The sequence below is a fragment of the Asparagus officinalis genome, chromosome 5 (genome assembly GCF_001876935.1).
Source record: "Asparagus officinalis chromosome 5, Aspof.V1, whole genome shotgun sequence".
Classification (NCBI taxonomy): domain Eukaryota; kingdom Viridiplantae; phylum Streptophyta; class Magnoliopsida; order Asparagales; family Asparagaceae; genus Asparagus; species Asparagus officinalis.
In genome coordinates, this window is record NC_033798.1 from 105,056,007 (window position 1) to 105,078,237 (window position 22,231).

General features: G+C 38.3%; 2 protein-coding genes, 1 long non-coding RNA gene and 1 pseudogene across 3 annotated transcripts; 1 reads left to right on the plus strand and 3 right to left on the minus strand.

The window, feature by feature from the left end:
- On the plus strand, positions 1,475 to 9,621 carry LOC109840496 (putative UDP-sugar transporter DDB_G0278631). The gene is made up of 7 exons (XM_020409167.1): positions 1,475 to 1,863; positions 2,930 to 3,035; positions 3,128 to 3,373; positions 7,645 to 7,755; positions 7,849 to 8,007; positions 8,773 to 8,916; positions 9,277 to 9,621. The coding sequence occupies exons 1-7, from the start codon at positions 1,823 to 1,825 to the stop codon at positions 9,460 to 9,462; spliced, it is 993 nt and encodes a 330-aa protein (XP_020264756.1). The 5' UTR covers positions 1,475 to 1,822; the 3' UTR covers positions 9,463 to 9,621.
- On the minus strand, positions 11,180 to 13,505 carry LOC109843228. The gene is made up of 2 exons (XR_002247583.1): positions 13,154 to 13,505; positions 11,180 to 11,461 (listed from the first exon to the last, which is right to left on the minus strand). It is a non-coding gene; the product is annotated as an uncharacterized LOC109843228 (long non-coding RNA).
- Positions 17,278 to 19,880, minus strand: LOC109842295. Its single transcript, XM_020411193.1, has 4 exons — positions 19,815 to 19,880; positions 18,077 to 18,598; positions 17,743 to 17,992; positions 17,278 to 17,681 (listed from the first exon to the last, which is right to left on the minus strand). The coding sequence occupies exons 1-4, from the start codon at positions 19,878 to 19,880 to the stop codon at positions 17,278 to 17,280; spliced, it is 1,242 nt and encodes a 413-aa protein (XP_020266782.1).
- Positions 20,590 to 21,719, minus strand: LOC109843229 (annotated as a pseudogene).

The window sequence follows — 22,231 nt, forward strand, 5'->3', positions numbered from 1 at the left end:
TTTGGAGGTGGGTGGGTTGGGGGGGGGGGGGGGGGGGGGGTCATGAGTAGTCAGAGTCTTGATCTTTTGATTTCTTTTGTGTATAAGTACAAGTGCACTTTGTTAATAAGTAATTCATATCAGGGGTGTGCAAACGATTGGTTCAGCTCGTTTTGATCATAAATATGGCCAAGTTATAGAATTTTAGCTAAAATCTTACATTCTTACTCCTTCAAATCTCTCATTCATCTTTGTATCCCAAGCTGAAGAGCAAATTTATCAAATCAACTACTTCACAAACTAAAATCGAATTTTTTATTAATTAAAATATATAAAAATATTAGTAAAATTATTTTTTCACCTGTGAAATTTTTTAAATAACTATGTCTCGATCGGTCGGTTAATCATTTTGGTTTTAAATATTTCAAAATCAAACCAAACCAAAGTATTTTCTAAAGCTAAACCGAACTGTCAAACTTTTGCCGGTTTGATGATTTATTCGGTTTGCACCGATTAGAGCTGACCTCTAATTCATACAAAACCCACTGAATTTACATAATACTGTAACTATACTAGTGAAGAAGAGCCGACCGCGCATGTGACGTAGGAATTCTATTCCTTCAAAGTCCAAAACATTATTAATTATCAGAACCTGAATATGGTACCCTTTTTAATTCCCTTTGAAATACTGCACCCTTAATTTATATGTTTTTTTCATAAATTCCCCTCACACAGTCAATATTTTGAATAAGTCCCTCGTATATTTGAAATTGCTAATAGATTCTCGAATTCCAACATCCGTTGCATTGCCCATGTTGATCTTTGATTGGTGGACTAATTTGTAATAGTCTATTGAACTTGGGGGATCTAATAGCAATTTGAATAACCCGATGTACTAAGGGCTTGTTTGGATTGAGGTGAATGAGGGTGAAGGGAAGTTAGGGGAACCATTCACCTCCATTCACCTTATTTGGAAACACTTAGGAGGTGAAGTTAATTCATCTCCATTCACCTTGGTTCACCCCTAATAGTATAAGGGTCTGTTTGGATTCGTAGGGGGTGAAGGGAAGTTAAGGGAAACTGAGTGAAGGGAAGGGAAGGGAAGAGAAAGGAATTCCCTTCCCCTTGGTTACACCCCAATTTGGGGGTAACAATTTTTATACTATTAGAGGGTGAACCAAGGTGAATGGAGGTGAATTAACTTTACATCCTAAGTGTTCACAAACAAGAAGAATGAAGGTGAATGATTCCCCTAACTTCCCTTCACCCTCATTCCCCTCAATCCAAACAAGCCCTAAAAATTGTTACCCCCCAAATTGGGGTGTAACCAAGAGGAAGAGAATTCCCTTCCCTTCCCTTCCCTTCCCTTCCAATCCATCACCAAACAGGCGCTAAGTAAAAATTGTTAAAAATCGAATGGGCTGTTACGGAAGAAAACGGCCAAGTTATGTTAACCCAATTAATTAATAAACCCGCCCCAAACAGCAAATCAATCCACGAGATTTCAAAATGGACCGCGATCTCGGACTCAGGAGCTCGGTCTCATTCAAAAGTTCCCCCTTTTCTTTTGAATTTTACCGCAAGAATCGTTGGATCTGATAACGATGGCCACTCCAAAGTCACGCGAGTTGTTTGTTTCTTCTCTCCTTCCTCATAGTCACATGCTTTATCTCTTCTCACTCTGTCGCTTTACTAATCTCCAACCCTAACCCTAACGCCGAACGAATCCCGAGGATCTGTTTCTTGATTCTAACTATGTAATTGGGATCTGTGCGGTTTCTTAATTAGGAATCAACCCTCAATTCCATTTGATAGGGACCAATTTTTCTGGATTTGGATCGCCATGGAAGGAGGCAGTGAAATGGAACCCAACCCCTTTTTGAGGTGAGTTTTTTTTTTCCCGTCGATCGATTGCTTGAATTGAATTTGGTTGTACTTTTCTCCTAAATTCTGAGTTGTTACTGACTTCATCTGTCCTTGAATAGTGAAGTTTGGTTTTGAGATTGTTTTTCTTGACAACTGAAGAAGTTAGCATAAAATAGTAAGATACAAGACAGAATTTTGAAGATTTTTAATGTTTTAGGATTTTGATTAAGTTTTTTTTTTAAAGTTTTGAACTGTGTTTTGTTTTCTTCTTCTGCTCTTATATCTCTCTTGCATGTTGGTTTCTATTAACACACCAGCTGAATTGTAGTGGAATTGATAGGAACTGACGTGTTAAAGAAATTATGCCACTGGGTTGTTTCAAGTTTAAGGGTGTATATCGACTGCTACACTTTTGGGAATTCACTCTTTCTCGCTAGCTTAGTTGAGCTGTAGCGTATTTAGTTTCATGCATTGGGGTATATTTTCCGGGTGAAACAGTTTGTTTCAATGCTTGGCTGGTTATTTCATATGGATCCCCAGCCACTTTTTCGATAGTAACCGTTTCATTGATTTGATATATCCAGAAAGTAGACGCTCACGGATTTATTAGCTTGAGATGGCTGAAACTTTTCCGTTGACAGATCTTTAGCACTAGTTCATTTCATGCTTGAGTTTTGCCACAAATTATTCAGATTTATTATCAATGTTTCAGTTGTCAGTAGTATATTTCGTCGTCTTCGTAGATCATAATCAGATGCATTTTTGTCCTTATCATCTCGGAAGACGTGAGAATCTCTTTGTTAGGAACTTAGAGGAGTTGGCTTGGTTGTAGGAATGTAAAATCCATTATTGTCTCTTCTGTGTTGTAAGTACTTGGGTCTAATCTTCCTTTGTTCTGATTGGACTTAAATCTCGGTTGCAACTATAAAATGACAAAACCATGTTGTGGCCTAGAGATCACCTTTGAAGAGTTAGTACAAGAGATATATGAAGTCCTATTGTTATCGTTACCCGTTATACTTATATATTCCTTCCGAAACCTTTAAGCCAGGAAATAAAGAACTGATCATTTATCAAATTGCAGTTTGTTTGCGGCTGTCTCTTATGGAGTTGCATCTATGGCCATGGTTTTCATTAATAAGGCAGTTCTCATGGAGTATGCTTACTCCATTACTCTTCTCACATTACAGGTACTACTAGTCATTTGAGGCATTGGGTTGTAAACTGCTTCAATTTTGATGCTACTTTTGGAATATATTCTCTTTATCTCCATTCTTTTCAGCAATTGGCGACAACTCTTCTCATACACTTTGGTCGAGTCATGGGTTACACAAAATTCAAAGATGTAAACATGGCAACTGCAAAGAAACTTCTCCCAGTTTCCGTCTTCTACAATGCAAATGTAGCATTTGCATTGGCAAGCTTGAAGGGAGTGAACATTCCAATGTACATTGCATTGAAGAGACTTACGCCACTTGCTGTCTTGTTGGCAGGATTCTTTTATGGAAAAGGGAAGCCACCGTTGCAGGTAAGCAGTAACTCTCTAGTGTTTTTATAAATAAGGGATTTAGGATGAAGTGTCATTGTGTATGTTATTTGCTGATGATATAGTATTAGTTGACGATGCTAGAATATGTACAATTTTTAAAGTAGAAAGGTGGAGGCAAGTTCTTGAAACTAAAGATTTTAAAATTAGTAGAACAAAAATAAAATACATGGAATACGTTTTAAGTAAAACTAAAATAAGAAAAGAGCCTATAGTACATATTGATGGTCAAGGAATATCTAAAAGTAATCAATTTTGTTATTTAGGATCAATCACTCGGCATGATGATGAGATTGAGGATGATATTGTCTATTGAATCAAATCGGGATGGTTAAAATGGAGGAGTGCTTCAGGAGTCTTGTGTGATCGTAGAATACCCATGAGTCTTAAAGAAATTTTTTATAGGACAGTTACAAGACCATCAATGCTTTATTGTTCGGAATGTTGGGCAATTAAATAACACATGTGCAAAAAATGAGTGTGGCAGAAATGAGAATGTTGAGATGGTCTAGTAGGTATACATTAAAAGATAGGATAATAAATGAGTGCATCCGTAGTAAATTAGAGGTTGCTCCTATTGAGGATAAAATGAGAGAAAATCGATTAATGTGCTATGGTCATGTACAGCATAGACCTCTTATTAGTACACCGGTTAGGAAAATTGATGATATTATAGTTAATGGTGCAAAGAGATTTAGAGGTAGACCTAAAAGAACTTGGTTGGAAGCAATAAAAAAAGATATGATTATGCTTAGCTTATAGAGGAGATGACCCATAATAGAGCGGAATGGAAGAATATGATTCATGTAGCCGACCCCAAACATTTGGGATAGATGCTTTGTTGTTGTTGTTGTTGTAGACATGATGTTTACGTAATATAAGTATTTAGCCCCAATATGGTGTTTGCATTTGGTCTGATCATTTACCTGCTTGCATCCTCAAAGATGCCATTATTTTTGCATGTGATGCAATTAAGTGTTGTTTCAGAAGTTGAGCCAAGTGATCTGGTGAAAATGCTAAAATAAGTTGGTTGATATGCATGTTCAATGGTCATCTTATTGCATTTAATTATGACAGTTATGTTTGTTCACAAGTTCTGTTAATTATAAATAACAGCCTTTGTTATTCTTTCATGTTAATCATGAATCTCATTGTAACTTTTGCAGATGTTTTTTCTGTAACTACATTTTTACATGTTTGCAACTTTAAGCACCCAATAATTAGGACTGGAAGTTCACGCGATTATACATTTTCCATGGACTTGTTGCATAAAAACACCTTTGAGCAGGACATCTGACGGTGCAGATGTGCAATTTATGTTTGTCCTAGACATTGACGTTTTCATGACATCTTTATTTCTGTAGGTCCTCTTGTTTTATTACCTTTGATATTTTCTTTCTCGTAGTTTCCTGTATACTTCTGATTTGTGAAATCTCCCTGCTTGTGAAGACTCTCAGTTATGATCACTATTTATGATGTCCAATTTTGAAAGCGTCAGATATTTCCTGTCGCCATGAAATACTTGTGGAGAATCAACACTTATCTGCCAGCTTCTTTTAGTAATGCACCAAAGTCAACTCTCGGCAAGCAGACTTTCTTGCTACTATGAGTAGAGTTAGTACATGTCATGTCAATTCAGCTGATACAACCTGGAGTCTGAAAGTCAAATTTAGAAGATATCTTTATTTTCTGACAGCGGAAATGTGCAATTTATGTTTGCCCGAGACATTGACATTTTCATGACATCCTTATTTTCTCTAGGTCCTCTTGTTTTATTACCTTTATATTTTCTTTCTCGTAGTTTCCTGTATACTTTTGATTTGCGAAATATCCCTGCTCGTGAAGACTTTCACTTATGGTACATTGGTACTATTACAATGTCTATCTTCAAAGTTTCAGATATTTCCAGGGGAGGATCTACATACAGTCCAGGGGGGGCCACGGCCCCCCTAAAATTTTGAGGAAAAAATTAGGGTGCTCTATTCCTCAAGCCCCCTCAAAATTTTGGGGGGAAAAATTAGGGTGCTCTATTCCTAATTTGGGAAAAAAAATTAGTTTGTGAATATTAATTATTTGAGGGTTTTTATGCATATATTAATAGTAAATATATTACCATGAGTAGCAACAAGATTAATAAAGGGGGTTTCATTGAAATTGGAAATTTATGGAGAGGTATTTAGCGAATGGGCAGAATGAGCTCGTGGTATTGGAAATTTATGGAGAGGTATTTAGCGAATGGGCAGAATGAGCTCGTGGTCATCAAGACATCACCATTAGGCATCATTATCGATTAGACTTTCTTTATGTCGCGATCGATTCACAAATGCAAGAAATTAATATGCGTTTTAGTGAAGATGCGACAGAATTGCAACTGATATATGCAAATTGGTTGGCAAGTTTTATGCACAAGATTTTACAAGTGAAGAAAAAGAGAGTTTGAAGATGCAACTGAAACATTATGAGCATAATGTAGTCAAAGGGTCAGACTTCAAAACTCTTTCAACCATTTCTGAGTTGGGTCAATGGTTGGTAAAGACTAATAAATCTGCTATATACGACCTCATTTCTAGAGTGATCGTACTTGTGCTTACTCTTCCAGTTTCTACCGCTACTGCAGAACGATCATTCTCAGCTATGAATATCGTCAAAACTAGGCTTCGAAGCAAAATGGATGATGCTTTCCTCTCCGACGCATTAATGGTGTTTATTGAAAGAGAAATTGCTAAAAGTCTGAGCATTGATGCTATCATTGAAGGCTTTGAAAATTTTAAGGAACGTCGAATTTCCCGTTGCCATGAAACACTTGCAGAGAATCAACACATTTGCCTGCTTCTTTTAGTAATGCACCAAAGTCAACTCTGGGCAGGCAGACTTTCAAGCTACTACAAGTAGAGTTAGTGCATGTCATGTCAATTCAGCTGATTTAACTTAAAGAGTCTTAGACAAAGTCAAATTTAGAAGATATCATGATGCTAAACTAAGAGTTTCTTAAGGACCATTATTTGAAATTTTCTGTCAAGCGCCACTTTGTTTGAGTGGGTTTGTTTCTAGCACTATTGGTTGTGGGTGCCCCAAAATGAGCTTTCACAAATTAGGATGGTAATAGAGACATGGATGGTGCGTCCAGTCGTCCGATATTTTCTTCAGCTATCTCCATGTATTGCACACCTTCATTTAATCATCATTAAAATTCTGCGGATTTGATGACTGGAGACTGTTATTTTTCCTTTTCTTTACAGAATTCAACAGATGTCATCAAACAGAGAGTGGTCCTGTTGGTTGTCTTGTCCCTCACTGTGATCTATATTCTGTAGTTCTAATCAGACTGAAGACTGTCCGCAAGTGATTTATTGAATCATGAGTGAAGCTAAAGGGTTAAACTCAATATTTCAAGGAGTATCAAATTTTTTATTTTCTTGGTCTGTTAAGATGTGAGAATATATTGAAATATTGTTGTGATGGATAGGTTCAAAAAGATAAAAATAAAAATAAGAAAATTACAGAAAGAATATATGACAATTAGGCATCTTCTGCTAGAATCAGGAAGGATTCTCATATTTTACTAATGTATTTTTGTGGATGTCTTGTGTTGGAAACTATCATCAGAAGCATGGATATGGACACGGGTATGCTACAAGGAAACACACCTTTTCAAATTTTATAATAAATTAATAATCAAACATTTGATTTTATTTGTGGGCTAAAATATTGTTGTTTGTGATCAATGTGACAACGTTTTGTTACATTTTTTGGCAGGTATGATTTTCTATATTTGAATGGATTATGGATTTGTACATACTAAAGTCTTGCCTTCTTATCTTCATCTTGCCATAGCTTAAAGCCTCTTAATGTTACCATGCTACATATGCTAAATTTTTCGTAGTGCGTGTCCTATACTAAAAACATGTGATACATTATGTGGAAATGATTCTAGTACAGCATTAATGTGTGTTCATGCTTGCAAATTTGTAATTGGTCACACATGTAGAAGCCTTTATTCTAATCTTATTGCAACACCAGACTCTATAATATGATACACTTTATTTAAGAAATGAATTCATTCTAAGTGTTGTTAGTTTTTTTTAATTTATTTTCACCAGAGTGAATTTAGAAGGTTGAAGTTTCATTGTCACGAGTAAATAATAATGCCATATGCATGGCATGAGCTTTCCCCCATTTTACACATTGTATGCTTTGTGTTTGGATTTTATGATGTTATTTCTTACACACAGTGATTGCACGTCTACATTCAGGTAGCACTTTCAGTTTTACTTACTGCTATCGGTTGCATCATTGCGGCAATAGGGGACTTTTCTTTTGACCTCTTTGGGTACTCCATGGCCCTTACTTCTGTTTTCTTCCAGGTTATCCTCAGTGTTTTCAGTCTTTAAGTGAAATCTGACCTGCTGCTGTTTGTTTGCCTTTGTTGACAATCTGATCTGTTGTTGCAAATGTAGACGATGTATCTGGTGCTGGTCGAGAAATCAGGTGCAGAGGATGGACTCTCATCAGTGGAGTTAATGTTCTACAATAGTTTATTGTCACTTCCGTTTTTGTTCTTCGTCATTATAGCGAATGGAGAATTTCCTTATTCGCTATCTTTATTAGTTGCAAAGGTTGGTGCTAGTACCTCTCTTCTCCTGTGCATCTACTCTTGAAAAGTTCAACTAACCGGACTTGGCTTATATCTCCAGTTTCTAAATGCCACTCATTTTAGATTTTTATTTCATCAGTTAGTGTACTTTTAATAGGGTCATTAGTACACTTCTATTCGGCATATATTTTAGTTCGTAGATGTTTTTCAGTTCGTAGATGTTTTTCTTTTTTCTCGTTCTAGAGGAGAAAGGTAGTGGCAGGAAAGCCATATATTTTAGGATAAAGATCAACAAGTTTTCTTTTTGGCATTCAATTCCCTCTTCCTACTTCGAGCTTCTGCTTTTGCATCACCCTGGGGCTTAGCTTAGCGGTAAGGGTCAGGATCGGGTTATCGGGCTGGCGTCTGTTCCACTAAAAAAAACGTAAATGCTTTTGACAGGATAAAGCTTTATTCTTACTTGAGGCTTTGACTGCAAAATAATGTAGGGAGCAGAAGAAGTGGGTAGTGGTCGTTTACTTTTAAAAAAGTAAAATATGTTCGTGAACTCTTTCTGCAAGCATTTGCAAATTATATTATCTGCACAGTGCATTGAACTTTGCGTAGACATTCTTTGACAATCACAGACAAAAATACATTAATATTTGATGCAATTTTGGATGCTTTCTAGCTAATTATCTTTCTAAGATTATACTTAAATATCTATAATATTCAGTAGTATCTTGATGTCAAGAATGTTCTTTGGTTTATCATCTTATTGATATAGTATTATTCCCCTTTGTGACAGGCAAACTACTTATCATTCTGTGTCATTCTTATTCTTTCATTGGTGATGGGCATTGTTCTGAACTTCACGATGTTTTGGTGCACCATTGTCAATTCAGCTCTAACTACGACCATTGTTGGTGTCCTCAAAGGGGTTGGGTCCACTGTAAGTATGAGGATGTGTTATTTATTCGTCTACCCTAGGACTATAAAAGGCATAGGAAGTTGAAGTGGTGTGGTTTTACCAATTGGTTTACAAGTTCAACACAGGCATTCAAAGGGATAATCCAATATGTATCTAGGTTATTATTAGACATCTTCACAATATATTAACTTTGGTCTTTATTTATTTTGATATGTTGATCATAGTAAAGGACGTGCATATCTAATGGGATAATCATTAGACTTCATTTCCTAAGCACTGTTGTTTACTGTACAGTAAACACTATCCTCTTTTTTCCCCTTCGCTTTTCTTATCCATTCATTTATTCAAAGACTCCGCTAATCTTCTCATATTTTCCTTCAGACACTTGGATTTGTACTGTTAGGTGGCGTTCCATTACATGGTCTCAATGTCACTGGATTGGTTATCAACACGGCTGGTGGGATGTGGTATACATACGCTAAGTATATGCAGAAGAAGAAAACACCCAGGAAGGTAATATCAGATGAGGAAGCTCATCAAAAAAAGGAATATACACCAAATCAGTAGCTTCGCTTCTCTTCTTGATTTTTTTTCCATCAATTGTTAAAAGGTATAGCATGTTTTCCCTTTTGCAATCACTATGTGAAGTAAAAAAAATGAAGTTACATTTACAGAGACATGCTGATTCTTGATGTGGATAAAGGTTTTGAATTTTCCGGCTGCAAATAATAGGGGATGGATAGTTAACCAAACACCTTCATTTTGCACCTTCATTTTGCTTAAACAAATTAACCACCAAAAGTCATTTATAAGTTGTTAAAATGGTGGGAATGAGTTGTTCATTTCTTTGCGATACAGAAGTTTTTTTGGCAAACAATTTGTATGGAATTGCTTGTAAATTTTTCATCATTAATAAACAGCTCAAGGTTTCCAGGCATAAATTTTGTAACATAATTTAAAGTTACATTTTTCTTTATGTATACTATTGTTTATTTTCCCCCCTCTTTGTTCTTGTGCATTTCTTTTCCTGCTTGTGGTTTGAGATTAGGGCCTGTTTGTTTCCTTCATTTTCCAAAAACGATTTTCCTTCACTTTTTTGTGTTTCCTTCACTTTCATGGAAAGTGTTTCTTGTGTTTGTTTTGCCAAAAAATATGGGTTGAAAGTACTTTCCACCACTTTTCTTAGTTTGGTTCAACTTGAAAAAAGAAGAAAACAATTGATGTATGAATATATTTCCTCATTTTCTAGTCTTTGGTTCAAACTAAAAAACTCAAGAAAACTTGATTGTGGTCACCATGGTGTGATTACCACCCATATAAGATAAAATATTAACAACAAAAATTGAGTCACACAAAATATAATGTAATGCACTCAATTGGTTGCAAATTCAGAAGGCAAGCACACAACTCGTTTGAAACCAACTCGACTGAAACCAAACCAACTTTGGCCAAACCAAGTCTGAAAATATCCAAGATTGAACCAAGGTTGAAACCAACTCGAGAGAAACCAAGACTCGAACAACCTAAGATTGAAATTAAACCAAAGCTTAACACAATTTATAGAAAATGTGCTCAGAAAAGGCCATTTCTTCATTATACGCCTCGCCATGAAGTTTATAATAGCGATGTTGGCTGTATTTATTGCCTCGCCAATTGATTACTAGTATAAACTTTGGTTGCATACATTATATATCCGGCCATCATCATAGCATAATATCACATTACCAATGACATAACAACCATTTCAACCAATTAAAAACAAATTAGATGAAACCAATTGTTTGCTGGAAATTCATAATTGAAACCAAAAGCCAAGCAACAACTGAAACCAAAGGCCAAAGGCCAAAGGCCAACCAAATGTATAAAACCTGGCAATTTGTCATGAACAATGAGGATGACAGCAATGACAACAAAAATGATTAGCAATCGATAAATATCCAACACAACTGAAACCAAACCATGGATGTGACCCAAGCCGCGACGTTACCTGGCTGGAAATTCAAAGGCAAGCGCACAACTCAGGCCAAACCAAAAGCACAAATATCCAACACAAAAGCCAAGGCTGACAAATATTCAGCACAAATATCCAACACAAATACGTAGCACATATATCCAACACAAATACCTAGCACATATATCCAACACAACTGAAACCAAACCATGGCTGTGGCCAAGGCCGAGACCAACATTGGCTGGAAAATCAAAGGCAAGCACACAACTGAGTCTGAAAATATCCAAGACTAAAACTAAGGCTGAAACCAAGGCCGAGACAACTATCCAAAGCTGAAACCAAACCATTTCAACCTATTAAAAATAAATATCCAACACAATTGAAACCAAGGTTGAAATTTAATACAATTTATAGAAAATATGCTCAGAAAAGGCCCTTTTCTTCATTATCTGCCTCGCCGTAAAGTTTATAATAGCAATGTTGGCTGTAATTATCATAATGACCTTACATAATAAGCATTGTCATCATGGATTGCTTCGTCAATATATTACTGCTATAAACTTTGACTGCATATCTTAAGAATAACCCATCATTCACCTTATCCCACTTGTAAACCTATCAAACAAGTATGCATTAGCAATCGAATATATTACTGCGCATTCTAACATAGTTGATTCTACCAGAATGTCATTTTGACAAATAACTGCAAAGCATAAAGATCAATGGGAAAAGCATATGAAGCGGCTGCTATATGATTTTAGCTTAAATTTGTACGTCAAATAAGAATCAATAGCAAAGCTAATGTCTCAATAGTCACTCCTAGAAGAAATTACTCCAAACAAGTGCCCCTTTTGAGTACAACGAAGACCTAAGAAGAATGACGAGCGAGTTAATTATATATCCTCAACATATTCCCAATTCTTTGGAAATGTTTGTGAGCTACTACAGTTTCTCAACCATTTCTATCATGGGCATTTGTTCGAAGTTCGTTTGTCTCACAAGTTAATGTACAATAACACAAAATAATGTTTTCAACAAAAGGGTTGAAGCCTGAAACAATGAGAGGTCAGGTCAACAATGAGAGGTCAGGCCAACAAGCGCCCAAAGGGATTTCAAATTATAAACATTTGCAGTCAAGAAAAATATCAATATGCTATATTTACCTTGTCGAATTCGATGACAAACCATCACCAAGAGTTCATACTTGCTCATGAGAGCATTCCCACAAATTTTACCAAATTAAAAAAAATAGCCCAACACTTTCTAGTAGATAAACACAAATCCCTATCCAAAATGGGCTTAGAGCATCTCCAACAACTTCTTCATTTTCCACTTTTGGAGAATTTAGTTAGGTTTTTGGTCCAACAGATTCTTCATCTCATTCCCCAAAATATGGATGGAGGAGAAAAAATAAGGAAGCTTCCCCAAATCTGCAGCATTCTCCAAATTTTTGGAGGAAAAAAAAGGATTCTTCAAAATGGGGAAGTTTTTGGAGTTGGTGTAAAAATAATTTGGAGAATATGATTTTTGCTTCCCTATTTTGAAGAAAATTTTAGAGAAGCTGTTGGAGATGCCCTATCCAATACCGAAATTTGACAGCATACAGAAGATGCATACAAAGGAAATAGAAGATTAGGTGGTGTTCTTCTAAAACAACACATTAATTCTAAACCCAAATTCCAAAAATCAAATAAAAGGATAAAAAGAGAGTAAAGCAAAGATCCAGGGCCTCATAAAAAATAACATGAATCACATCCCACAAAAAAAAAATGAAAATAGAAAGAATGAAATGAAAAACTAAGAAAGAAAGAACGAGAGCTCACTTGTGACACCACAATGGCGGCAAGGTCACTGCTTCCCCATGCCTCCCGACTCCTCAATTTCAAACGAAAATTCAACAAAAAAATAAATAAATAAATAAACCACCCGAAAGGAAAAAAAACACAGTTCCTTTTATATATCAAAGTCTTAACAAAATTTGGAAAAAAAATTCTGCAAAATATATTTTTAATAAAACTATGTGGGTGGGTTGGGAGAGGCTTTTCCTGTGCAATCCATAAACTATTTTTTGTTTCTTTTTTCTTTTCCCCTTCTCCTATCTCTCTCGTTTTCTAAGTCTGTAGACCCAAAAACAAAGAGGAAAAGCACACAGGAAAAAAATGAGAAATTGAAGAGGAAAAATTTACAGGACTATGATGGGTTTTTAGGTGGGAATCTGTACAATCCAATGGAAGGAGAAGACCAATGTGGGAATAAAAAAAAATAAAAATAAATAAAAGAACAGAGAAAGAACGATCTTGCTTGTACCTTCAATAGGGGAAAGACAACGCTTGAGTTGAAGAACAGATAGATCGGTGTTGCTCAATGAACCAAAGGAAGGAGGCGGGAGAAATTGGAGGGAGAGGGAGAACGCCGAGTGGTGATCGTAAACCCTAGGGGTGAAAGGAGAAGGAAAGAGAGAACAGACATGTTTAATCACTTTCCAGCGATTTCGATGACTTGGGGACGGAAACACACTTTCCTCCAAATCTCACGTGGCGATGATTTTCCTTCCCTCTTTCATTTCAGCTTTGAACGAACCAAACAGCAAGAAATGTTGCAAACTGACACAACCCCATGTCAGTTTTCATTTTTGAGCTTTTCCCTTCATTTAAGCCCAACCAAACAGGCCCTTAATATCAGAAGCAGATGAATAGAAGTTTTTACACCTTTATGTTACTCTGGTGCTTAGGGGCTGTTTGGTACATTTCTGGAAAAAAAAAACAAAATAACACTGTGAAATCTATTTCTTGACATTTCAATGGGTTTTCACAGTTTTGATATAATTTGTTTGATTCGCAGAGATTTGAGGAGATGAAAACAATGTGCTCCATTTGCAGCGTTTGGTACAACAGCCCCAAATAAAGAAATCATAGCATATATCCACTTTACTCCCGCCATTTTTGTGTGGCATGTTACGTCCTCCAAAAATCAGATAACCCATCTCCTCATGAGGGTGAACTTACCCCCCATAACATATATAATAACTAGGCAACGGAAAGATTTCTCCCAACGGGCAAAAAGAGGATCGCAGAGATAACGGTAAGCTGAAGTCATTTTCAAACGTAGCCACAGTAACCCAATTTCCCCACTACAAATAGTTGGTACCTGCTTGAAAAACATAGACCATTGCAAACCATCCTCAAAGAGCTGAAATAGGATATATCAAGAAGCCTCCTTCTCAGGCCAAGTTGAGCCATGGTAATGTGCCACTGTCAAATACCGACGCCATTAAAGCTGTGCAAAAATGGACCGAACAAGGGCAAATACTTTTGGAGCTGCGCAAAATACCCGAATAGGCAATGCAAATTCTTTAGATGGACAGAAATTGAGCATGATATCAAAGAAGGAAAAGCAAGCACATACGAGCACGAGATCAGCAAGAGTAAAGCAAACTTCGATGAAGCAACTTCTCGTGATGTCTCAGACATAGACAACTTGGAAGCTAAGCACTTGCAAAGAGAACTGAAGTTTGCAAAGCATCAAGTTGATTACTTGAAGAAAAGTCTAGTTGTCTTAGGAATATTTACTATTTTCGTTGTTGTCGTGAACATTGTCATCTTGTCTTTCTTAATATGAATAATGCAAAAATCTCTTTAGAATGCTTGTACTCTTGTGCATGAACAGTTTGAAAATAAACCAGCGGAAAGATTGAAAATCAATGAGATGTAAATCCCTTCATGTATATCTGTAATAAAACGTGCAAAAAAAAACAATATCTACTAACTGCAAGTTTCATAAGAATGCAAAATGATGGACATGTGAAAACCTGTATCAAACGAGAACTCGGTTTGGAAATACAGACATCCAGAACAAATGTATTTGACGAGATGATTATACAGGGTAGTGCTGAAAAATCCATAGCATGTGTGCAGCAGTCTGGGAAGGTGAGTAGTGCAATAAAATCAAGCTTTGGGCATAGAAATCAGGTGACAAACAGAAATTTGGTTTAAAATCCTGTGAAGTCTTGAATTTGGCTAATAAGAAGATGCTCAGATATATGTCTACATCATCATATATCCCACACCAGTAATCAACTACTACGCAAAGTTGGCTGCATTCCAATACAGTTTACTCAGCGCATTAGGTAAATGTTGGGACTGCCTCGCCAAAACAGTGCAAGTATTAATTACTGGATTAGAATATCAGAAATTTAGACAATCATCATTGCAGCAGGTTGTGCATGCATGTGCAAACTGTGTCAAATAACAGTGCTCAGGCTACTCATAAATTCTTGAAACAGGTTGCATGTACATTGCAGCTGTAACAATCAAAGGCTGCAATATATGTTCTCTGAATAAGATCAGCATGAACTTGCCTCGCCTTAGGATTGTTAAGTTACATGTGATTGCATCTAATATGGGCATGCACTCATCATTGCACCGTTCAAGTTAATTTAAAAAAGTGACAGCTTGTCATACCAGCAATAAAGGACGCTAATGGGGCACCTCAACCATGACATAGAATCATATGTGGTACCTGAAATTAGAAAAAGAATCAGCATAACCTGAGTCAACCAGCGCACCACTCACTAAGCAGCACTCAACAACATGTATTAGACTGCATCAACATAAATCACAAAGGTAGCAACTGCATCATAACCCAAAATATACAAGCATACCAACCATCTAGAAGTTTTTACGACATAATAACATAACTGTTAGGCCTAGTGCACAAAATAAAAGAGTTCCATCCTACAGCATAATGTCCCTGGTCATAGTAAGAGTTGAAGAACTGAATGTAGAATACCAGACTTGGTAGTGCAAGCTGTTAGGCACCGGAACCAAGCACATACCTGGATAGCTAACCTAGCTTCCCCCATCTTGCTTCTTCATGAAATTGTCCAACAAAGCCCTTTGACCAAAGTCACTCTTACCTATAAAATGCCTGGCCTTGGATTCATCTTCATATATGGTATCATAAAAAAGCTCAAGGCCTTCTACTGGGTAGGTATCTTTGTGCCTGAAGATAGCATTGGACAATTTCTCTGTCCAGTGCAGGTTAACAAGATTGAGACAAGAAGAAAAGTGTTTAACTTCATCTACCATTTGTTGCATGATCTCATGCTCAGAGTGGGCCTTCCTCCCCCTCACTTTAGCCGATGGGATTTTCTTTGGATAGTCCTGGTAGGGGGCTTTGACGGTATTGTTTTGCGATTGATTGTCTTCATCTAACATGTTGACCGTGGGCTGGGATTTCTGGGTCATAGGAATGTTGACATCCTCATTGGCATCATCTGCAAGATTAATAGGCTCCTGACCACCAAATTTCTCCATTGAAGCCTTAGCAAAGTCACCTCGTGCTTGATCATCTCCACAAATGACGGACAGGTTCTCGTAATGTTTCAGAGGCTTATTGATGTAATCTTTAAGCCTACTTTTGTTTTTAGCCTGCATGCAATAATAACATCATTAGTACAATGCATAGGACACTACATCATTCACACCAACAGAAATTTGAATGGATTAAAAGTTAATTTACCTCATTCCACGTGTCAAAGCTCTCAGGATCCAGCATAATAGTTTGTGTATCTTCATCCCAACCTGCGCCACTGATTTTACGAGCAGCCTGCATATCTTGAAACCAAGAACGAAGTGTTTTCATATGATTAACAACACTTTTGGTGGCAAATGAAGTACCAAATTTCTTGTTCACTTCAGCCGCTGCCATAGCAAACGCATGTTGTTTAAAATTCTTGTCTGGTTTAAGGCCAGACTTAGCCAAATTTGCAAGAAAGGGTATGAGCACTTCATCATGTGCAGGCGTCCACCATCTAGTTGGGCCAGTATTTGCGGCTTCAATTTCCACCTGTTTTTTCCGTTTCTTATGGGTAAGAGCTTTGCCTTTTCTTGGTGTGCAAGGCGAAGTTGCTACCACTTCATCGTTTGCCAACCTTTTTTTTGTTACCTGAATCAGAAGTAGCCCCTGTAATACTCGTTGGAGAATGAAATTGTCCAGAAGAATTGGACCCTTGCACAGTTTGTGCCAAAGGTGGTGGAGAGCTGAGCATGTGCATGTAAGATGAAATGGGGTTTATCATGGGAAAAAAGTTACCATCGTAATGCAGTACATTTGGAAATACTGAGGATGATTGCACAAAGGGTGAGGCTGACTGAAAGAGGGGATTGTAACTTTGATTGAATGCACAGCTGGACGAAAACACAGGTGGAGGTGGTGGGGCCATTGAAGTAGGGGAGTGAGTATTAAGCTCTTTGCCCACATCATGCCCTACGGAGGATGATTTGTCTCCCATTCCCTATAGTTCAACAATTGTAATTTGCTGCCCAAAACATGATAAGTAGCAAATATATGAATACCATGCAAGTGTAAGTAAAACAGCAACAAGTGAATATATGATAAATAGGGAAATTGACCTAGTACCATCATAGTCATCATAAAGTACACCATGTCTCGATGAAAAAATCCATAACATTGGCCTCTTCATTAATTTCCTCTGCAAGAGCTTCCTCTTCAAAGTCGAAGCTCTCATTGAGCAACTCATCATCTGGATCCACTGTTGCAATGTAGTTATGGAGAACTGTGCATGCCAAAACGATGTCAACTTGTACGGGGAAGGGGTAGTGGGGTTTTGCTGTGAGTATCTTGAAACGACTCTTCAATATACCGAAGGTAGCTTCAATCTTAGACCTCAAAGATGAATGTCTAAGGTTGAATAACTCCCTCCTATTTTGAGGTGTTCGACCCGTAAATTCCTTCAGATGATAACGAACACCGCGATATGGGGAAATAAAACCCGGTTGGGTTTTGTACCCCGCGTCGCACAAGTAATATTTATCTACATATTACACAGTAATATCATTAGAATTGTAAAAATGCAATTATTAGTGAGTAATTACTTTCGTTATCGAGCTTGTTACCAGTGTACACCCGTAAGCCATATGGCTTCGGCCTAGATAGCGCTTCTTGAAGTATTCTATAGTCGTTAGCCGACCCCTCCCAACCAGCTAAAACATAGGTGAACAGTTTGTTTGGTGTGCAAGCCGCAAGAATATTTTGTGTGACACCTTTGCGCCCTCTGAAACGCGCGACGAGTGAAGCAGGTAGCATGGCATCCACATGTGTGCCATCTATCATACCTATGCAATCCTATATAGTGCAACGTACTTTGTCAATGTAATATATGACTTGCTTAGATAAGTAATATTATGCTAATTTGGTAGTGGATGATACCTTGAAAAATGGGTAAAATGATGGATTGCTTAGGATCTCTTGAGGCACTTCATTCGGTGCTTGTTTCATGTACTTGCCTTGTATGCATGAAATAGCTTGCAATACTCTGCTGAAGTATCTACTAACGGTCTCCCCTGATCTTATGAATTGTGTTCTCATCGTACGATTTTTGGATTTATGGCCCAATATATTCAATGTTATGGCCAGTTGCTCCTCTACTGTAATGTGCCTAGAGTCCTTTAACAGATGTTTCTTCCTCATTAACTTTGCAAGTTTCATAAAGGCACCTGAGCGCATTCTAACGAAGTTTTGACAGCTATCACTATAACCGTGATAGATACGACTCATCAATGCTGCCCTAGTCTTTTCCTGCTGTAGTCGTTCATCACTTGGTCCAGACCTTATTGATCTACGACGACGCTCCAGTCTCCTCAAAAATGTAAAAATTATAACCATGACCGACAATGCAGCCCCAGCACACATTCGAATGACAACATCTTCACCATCAAAATCACCATCCATCTACAAGTATTACTTATAAGTTAAAATTTTTAATTTAATATCAACTGGCGTAGTTGTTAACCCCATAAAGAAATTAAAAGCACCATCCACATGCAGAGTTAACTTAAGCCTTGTATCATTGACTACTGGATTAAAAGACTTTGTTTGATTGTTCCCTCTAATGTTGGGGTTATACATTAACTGCAGAAAAAGTTTGATCGATTGTTCCGATAAAAATATTAGGAAGCTACCAAAAGAAAGGGCTTTGTATAGTGTGGAACTAGGGCAAAAACCCCCAAAACAGAAGCCTCACTTTCGAAGATAAAAAAGGGCTTTGTATAGTGTGGAACTAGGGCAAAAACCCCCAAAACAGAAGCCTCACTTTCGAAGATAAAAAAAGATGATTGCATGCATGTATGAAAATTGGGAGAGCTTTGCTCTCTGAAGAGGTATACCTTACGGAAAAAGTCAGATCGCACCTAAAGCCAGTGAAGTTGTCAAAATCTGCGGTCAAGCACAAAATCAGGCTGGTCAGGTGCAGATCTGACTATGCCGCAACTGGAAGAAGAGCAGCAGAAGAAGAAATCACCCAAGAAAGGGTATTTTGCTGCTAGATCTGGCTCAACTCACTCAAACAGAACCTGAATGGTAGTCGCGGGATTCCAAGCACATACAAGTGCATCGGCTTCGATTTTTGGGTGGGGTATTAGAGAGATCAAGGCCCCAGAGCAATGGAGATGGCAAGGGGCGACATCAGAAAAAGCTAGAAGATGAAGCGGTGAAGGGAGCCCTAGACACTTCTTCGTTTTGTTCCCGCCGCCTCGATAACCCAACCAACTGCAATTTTTTAATGGGACGGAGGAGATTTCCACCCGTTTTCAGGCCTTAGAGGGCTGAAAACACATTTCTACAAAAATCGACGTGGAACCCCATTTCGATCACCCTTTTCTATAAATCTTCATCCGAACCAAACGCGAGAGATGGAAAACAACCGAAACCCAAAATCGATGTGGCACTCTTTTTTGTTTTCAAATCACCCATTTCCGCGTTTTTTTGGGCAAACGAACAGCCCCATAGTTCAAAATAAGTGCTATACTGCTCTCAAGCAAACTGTCATTTACTCTTGGATCAAACAAACCGTGTTTTTTTACCTCTCCAGTTTTCTGTGTGTTTTAGCGGCATTTAGTTGTGTTTTTGCCTGGTGATTATTCAGGTGAAATTTTGGCTGTAGAATTACCTGACAGCTGTAACGGTGGTTAGTCGGAATGAGAGTTAATTTGGTGCTCATAATGTTGGTGCGCATTATGTTATTACCATATTCTTGTTTATATTATCTTTTACTGTTTGCGGACAGAAATGCGGATTTTGTCAATATTGGATATTATCAGACCAGGCTGAGCAAGTATGATAAAAGTCTGATGGACTGACTAAGAATTAAGTGGTTATACCTGAAACATCTCATAAATCCAAGCAGAGATTATATATTGTTTTACTTTGGAAATTATCAAGCCTAATGGAGCATTAAGACGTTGCCACATGTAATAACTATCTGGTTGATTCACATACATCTGAGAGCACGACCCAGGTGCAGAGTCAGCCAACCTATCTCGCAATCCAAATTTGAGACGGAAGGCGTACTCGACCTAGGATTTGCTAGAAGCTCAAATCCAAGACGAAAAGTGTTCCCTGCTCGGACCTGACGCTGGGCGTCTTGAATAATGGAACGACCTGTCAACTTCGTCGAAAGTCACGTCACATTTAACGTATGACCAGTCAGCGCTTACACTTCGTCACTCAGTCCGCCATCAGATTATCAGACTAGTCACTGACTTGAGCTAGGGGTCACGCTTGAGGAAACAACCACCAAGTCCTCTAACCTCTGTTATTCTATACAGAGAATTGCAGTTCAACATACCCTTCAGAACGATCTGCCATTAGAGGAGATTAAGGGATCTAAGATCATCCTTAACTCTTCTAAACCACACATTAATTTCCCCACATCAACATGTATGAATAGAAACCACATTTATTTAATTGCTTATTCTTTTATTATGGCGATTGTATCATTCGGTTAAGTTGATACCATCATAAGCTACACATTATTTTCACTAAAAACATCAGAGAACATCTTAAAAAAAAAAACTCTCATGCGGCAACAATCTGTGTAGAATCCGACGCGGAATCCGAAGCGTCAGTATAAACACTAGCCATCTTGGGCTCCAAGATAGTATCAGGCCCCATCATCCCCAATCTCATAAGGCTCCTCGCCGCGAGCACGGCCGGAGCATTCATATCGTGCATCGCCCGCTCATACAACCCTTTTGCTGCAGCGGCCGCGGCCACATTCAGCAGCTCACCGCCTCCCGTCTGCCCTAGAAGACAATGCCCCACGATCCTCATCGTCGGAAGAAATAGCTCCCAAGGTATCGGGATCCTCTCCCCTTTCCCCTCACAATCCTCGTTCTTCTTTTTCTCCGAAATTGTGAAGTTTCCAGCCCAAGATGAGGCGAAATGGCAAAACTCGATCTTGGATTCGACGGGCATGTGGGAGATTTTGGTGTGGTATAGCTCGAGTGCGACTGAGACGATTCGAGCTCTCTTGGTTGATCGGACAGTTCCGTGAGGCTCCAAGACTGCGGAGATTACTGCGGTTGTAGCTATCGGTTCCTCGGTATTCTTGTTGCTCTTGAGACTTGTAGCCTTCGCTTCGTGGTATGGACTCGGGGCAGAGAGATTTGGGAGGTTGGCGACCATCGGGTTTCCCTCCCGAGTCACCGTCTCATGGGCGTAGAGAGCTAACAGAACCGCCTCGAATCCGGCTAACGGCTGATGATGTCGGTGAGTGGTGCACCGTGACAGATAAAGTCCAGCGACGATGGGGAGAAAGCGGAGGACGACGAGTTGCAATGAAGAATCAGTGGTTTGGAATGTGTCGTAGAGCCATCGGCAGAGATTGTCATCGCCAGCACCAGAATTCGGCGTCGTGCAGGAGGGCGAGGGCGGGGTCTGGCGAGGAGGAGAGGTGTTCGGGCAGGGGACCGACAACTTGAGCGAGGGATTGTATGGTGGATTTTTCCCGTTGGATCGATTTGGGGTTTGCCGTGTAGCCGGCGGAGGCAACGGAACCGTCGGGGGTCGACATTTTTGGGGGATGTTTGATGAAATGCTAAGAGAGAGAGGGGAAAAAGTGAGTGAGTGAACAATGAGACGCAACGGTTTGAGGGAAAAGTGGAGGGAAAAGAGGGAGTTCGAGTTTTGAGCGGGTCCAACGATTGGAAGTCGAATTTCACGTGATGTGCACGTGTGATGAGTATTCTCTACGTATACGTATGCGTCAACAAATTTCTATAGGAGCCAATTCTTTTTCCTTTTTTTTCTTTTTCTGAAACCGTGGAAAACTACTCTCGCATTTCATTAATAAGAATTTAATTAAACAAACTAAAAGTACATAGATATAGGAGCCAATTCTAATTTTTTGCATTACGTTCTCCTGTTACCACAAGCCTGGATCTCAAACTTTGTTCAGTATCAAAGCACCATTCAATTATTCTTTTATTACAAGCGCCTGAAAAATATGCTATGAATGTTAGCAAAAACTTGTCTATGGGGTTTATTGCTACTAATTTTGCCTTCAATTGTAATTTAATTAGGTGG